A 4,299-nucleotide genomic window follows, 5' to 3' on the forward strand; every position below is an offset into this window, starting at 1 on the left:
ATTTAAATATATATTTACACGCGGCATTACATTTTTTATAACTCTATGTATATTTGTTTTGTACTTATTTTATTTCTAAATTAGATCAAGGACAATTGGTAGTAACAAATGCATGGTACATAAAGTTTTTATGTTTCGTTGTTAAGGCTTGCCAAGGTAAACTTCACTTTTGTAACTTCACTAAGACTTTGGCTTATTATTGATATGTTTTTTTATATCAGGATTGAAGTCAGCATAGCCACCTTCCTTTCTTATTTTTATACTTTTACAAATATGTGCTTTTCCATAATCACAATTAACAGTGACTTGTCTGCGTTCACTGACAATTATAACGACTCTCATTCAGAAACAGCTCTCTGTGTCTCTCTCTCACGGAGCGACGCTCAGAACTGAGTAGCATGCAGCCAAGGTGCAAACTCACTCGGATAATAAGTGCATAACAACTCTGCCCAAACTCTCAGACTCACATCAGCAAGAGGCTGTCATGAATTGGAAATTTTACAAAACATATTCTGCTGCTAATTTCACAGTAGCACGTCATATTATACTAAAATATGACAGACTTATGCTTTGTTATATATTATTTTATAGAGCTACCTTAAACACTAAAGGGAGTTGTTGATTGAGTACAAAGCATTTCGATGCTTTTCCAGCTGGAGACTTAAAGCTTGAAGCATATATTATACCACTACTATATCAATACTCGTTGACTGACTCAGTTAATAAATCGTTAGGCTAAATAATATATTTTACTATATACTATATCTTTACTATATATCTTGTCAACTACTTTTTACTCTATTTTTTCACACGGATGTGCATTTATTTGGGACTAGAAATTTTATTTAGGCAAGCATTGATTAACATCATTTAGTACATATATCTGCACCTATTTTGGAAGCAAAGCCTCAAGACAGAAATCGCCAAGCTTAACATGTGAACTGCTCCACGGAGAGCCATAAATTGTGTAGAGCGCCCATCGCAGGGTCGTGTCTAATCCAAATATATTGATTTTTTCATAAGTTCAACGGCTACTGCTCAGCTGCAACATTTTTACTTCTTTTAAAAATTAGATCAAAGTCATATCACTGCAGTTAATTGTCTACTACCGAAAACTCTGATAATTCGCAGCTAAAAGTGGTTTAGAGCTAAAAACTGATTTGAAAATTTATGAAATTCAGCGAAAATTCGCTTAAGCCAATAAATTTAATTAGTTTAAGTAACGCGCGGTGGCTTGGAGCTGTAACCAAAGCAGCTGCCAAAGCCACACGCAGTGCAAACCGAAAAACTTTCGCCAAATTAGTTCAAAGTTCAAATTTAGGCCAACACCAGCAGCAACAACGGGATTATACACAAAAAGAAACAAACAGGAACGAGTCAATTATTAAAAATAATTACTTTAGCCAAGTTGCAAGCATTTGTATTGCTGTATGAGCTGCCACACCCACCTAACCAAAGTTGTGAGGCAAAAAGCATTTGTTATTTATAAAAGATTAAGCCGCAAAGGAAAGAAAAAAATGTAAGGAAACGCGGAAATTATAATAATATTTACCTAAATATGCCTACAGTCACTCTGACTCGCTCTATCTATCTCTCTCTCTCTCTCTCTTTCTCTCTCGCTGTGTGTGGCTTATTTATGGCCACGTCCCTAATTGAATTGCAGTTTATTTGTCGGGGGCTACTTACACAAAAGCATCCAGCGCAATGGCCACAATTTTTTAATTAACTTTCGGTGGTGTGGCAAAGGTCAGCTCTGTTGGTGGTTCGATGGTGCCGCGACGGTGCTGGCAACATGATTTAAGCGAAACAATTATCAGTTTAAATGGCTTATTGAAATGCGCAAAACATTTCACCTGAAGCACATTTAAAACTGCAAAAAAAAAGCAACTGGCTAACAGCCAGCGTCAAGCTTTAATTTTATTATTTTTCCAACGTAACAAGATTAAAAAGTTTTCCACGACAGCCGCTGCCAGTATTTTCCTTTTCTGCTGGCAGTATGGACGGGCGTAAAGCTCGCTGCCAGCCAAAGTGTTTGGCGATAGTTGCTGAGCTGCTGCATTAAAAACTTGTTGCTTAATGAAAATGAAAATGAAAATGGAAATGGCAATGGCAAAGGCAAAGGCAGTGGCAAACGACTCGCAGCCCATTTGACCGCACAAAACGAACCGCAGCAGGAACTCAAAGGCAAAAATCCAATACAAATTAAATAAAAGCTAAACCTAAAATCACAGCAAAGCACAAAAGTCACACGAACAACTGCAGCAACAGTTTTCTATGACAAACAACTAACACTCTTTGCGCACAATTGACAGTGAAGTTTTTAGATCTGGCTAAGCTAAAAAAAAAAAATAGAGCCAGAAGAAACACTTATGGTATTTTTTTTGCCTTAGAATTGCTAATATATTCAAGATAGGATTCTTGGATATTTATCTTTAAGTCTAATCTGGCTTTAAAATTTATCTTCAAGTCTAATCTGGCATTGCGACCATTATCAACGATCGAGTATACCATACCAATGGAGCTAAGATATTGTTATAATTTATATAGTTAATAATAAACTTAAGTAACAGTTATCAACATTTTGGCCAAATGGCTTAACTTATCTGAAGCAGAGTTCTTGAGAGTGAAACTCAAATATTTTTTAGACTTGAAGCTAGCTTAATTTTATTTATATATGAAATATGTGAAGTGCACAGATATATACATATATTTACTTATGTATATAATATAATATTTCTGCTCAGAAGATTTGAAGACAATGTAAAATACGTGAGGCATACAGATAGCCTTACGTATTTTACATTGTCTTCAAATCATCTGAGCAGAAATATTTCGTTCAATAAAATGTCCATACTTAATCGCAGCATCCGATGCCGTCTACTGGCCCTAGACTTAGCGTGTGTGTTTTTGACAGAAATGATGATGAGCCGGCGGTATCAGGCTATAATCACCATTTGTGGTAACCGAGGGCTTAATGCCTTGCATGTAGTTCATCGGATAGCACCATTTCTTCTGCTCCGCCTCTCTCTTGCGAGTGTCGATGACTGCAGTGTGTATGCCCCTTAGACGCTTCATGACGGCATATTTCTTAAACTCCTCTTCGCCGTATTTGGCTATACTCTCTTTGTAGATGTCGTTGAAGCGCGAATACTGCTGCGTCTGTGCTTCTGGATACCAGCTATAGTTCTCCTTCCAGTGCTTTCGAAAATTTATAATCTGCTGCGCGATGTGACGATGATGCATTAGCTGTTCGGCGGTAATGATTCCGTGAGCCATTCTGTAAACGTGGATGAAATTTTGTGGCAAATCAATAGAAATTTATGAAAAGCCAACTTTTACAGCTTTTAAGTAATTTCAGAGCATGTCAAAGCCGTTGTAGATTTGGCCAAACGTTTTGGGCTTTCATGTTTTGTTTTTGGGTTTTCCTTTTCGCTTAGCTTTTCAGTTTTGAATCAAAGTACAGCGCATCAATTGCATGCCAGCAGCCAAATATTGTGACGATAAAAAAACGATATAAAACATATTAAGCAACAAAGCCAACAAAATGCGCTGTGGTCAACCGGACAGAAAAAAACAGAGCGAGCAGACAGACAGAGAGTTGTCCATTGTCGATTGAGCGTTTAAAGCGCAAATGGCGTTTGTTTGTTGTTTGAGGCCAGATGAAATGAAATTCTATAAATTGTGTTTAATTTGTGCTGCCCAAGCCCAAAATAATTCAGCGACAAAACAATTAAAGCTACATGCTGAGCGAAATGCAAATGCAAAGTCAAATCTAAATTCAAATGCGAAATCCAAGTTCAAATGTTGTGCATTCGAACACGAAATGAGCTGCTTCCGCATCGATATGCCAGCTGTGTGTCAGTGTGAGTGTGGGAGACGGGTCGAGGGGTGTGGCAGACAGTTATGGGGAGTGTCACGTTTTGTGTGCCATAAATTTCGCATTATTGCGCGCGTATTCGTGCATAGATGCTCATGCATTTCGGTTAATAAAAACCCCAATGCACAAAGCAAAAAAAGCGAAGAGCGAAATAAAAACAGTATGCAACGACAGCAAACTGAATTACAGCAACAACAAGAACTGCAGCAGCAGCATAGAAAAAAAGAAAAACACACAGAGAGACATTTGATGGGCAACATGGCGTATGCTTAACCACATCCGACTACACACTTCCGCGCATTTGGTGTAACAAAACCGCGCGCTGGTTGTTAACAAATGACTCGATGTGGTCGGCGCCTTTGCCAACGCTGCGGATTGGACCCACAACAACAACAACAGCCACAGCAGCGGCTACAACAAGT

At 38.1% G+C, this 4,299-nt stretch overlaps 1 protein-coding gene across 1 annotated transcript; it reads right to left on the minus strand.

Annotated features, from left to right (window-relative positions):
• Window positions 1–2,812: 2,812 nt before the first annotated feature.
• On the minus strand, window positions 2,813–3,375 carry LOC111603537. The gene has a single exon (XM_023321173.2). The coding sequence runs from the start codon at window positions 3,274–3,276 to the stop codon at window positions 2,893–2,895; it is 384 nt and encodes a 127-aa protein (XP_023176941.1). The 5' UTR covers window positions 3,277–3,375; the 3' UTR covers window positions 2,813–2,892.
• Window positions 3,376–4,299: the final 924 nt, after the last annotated feature.

The sequence above is a fragment of the Drosophila hydei genome, unplaced genomic scaffold (assembly GCF_003285905.1).
Source record: "Drosophila hydei strain 15085-1641.00,03,60 unplaced genomic scaffold, DhydRS2 tig00000172-arrow-pilon, whole genome shotgun sequence".
Classification (NCBI taxonomy): domain Eukaryota; kingdom Metazoa; phylum Arthropoda; class Insecta; order Diptera; family Drosophilidae; genus Drosophila; species Drosophila hydei.

Coding starts and splice junctions, on each gene's coding strand:
- LOC111603537 (XM_023321173.2), bottom strand. CDS start 3,276: ATGGCTCACGGAATCATTACCGCCGAACAGCTAATGCATCATCGTCAC.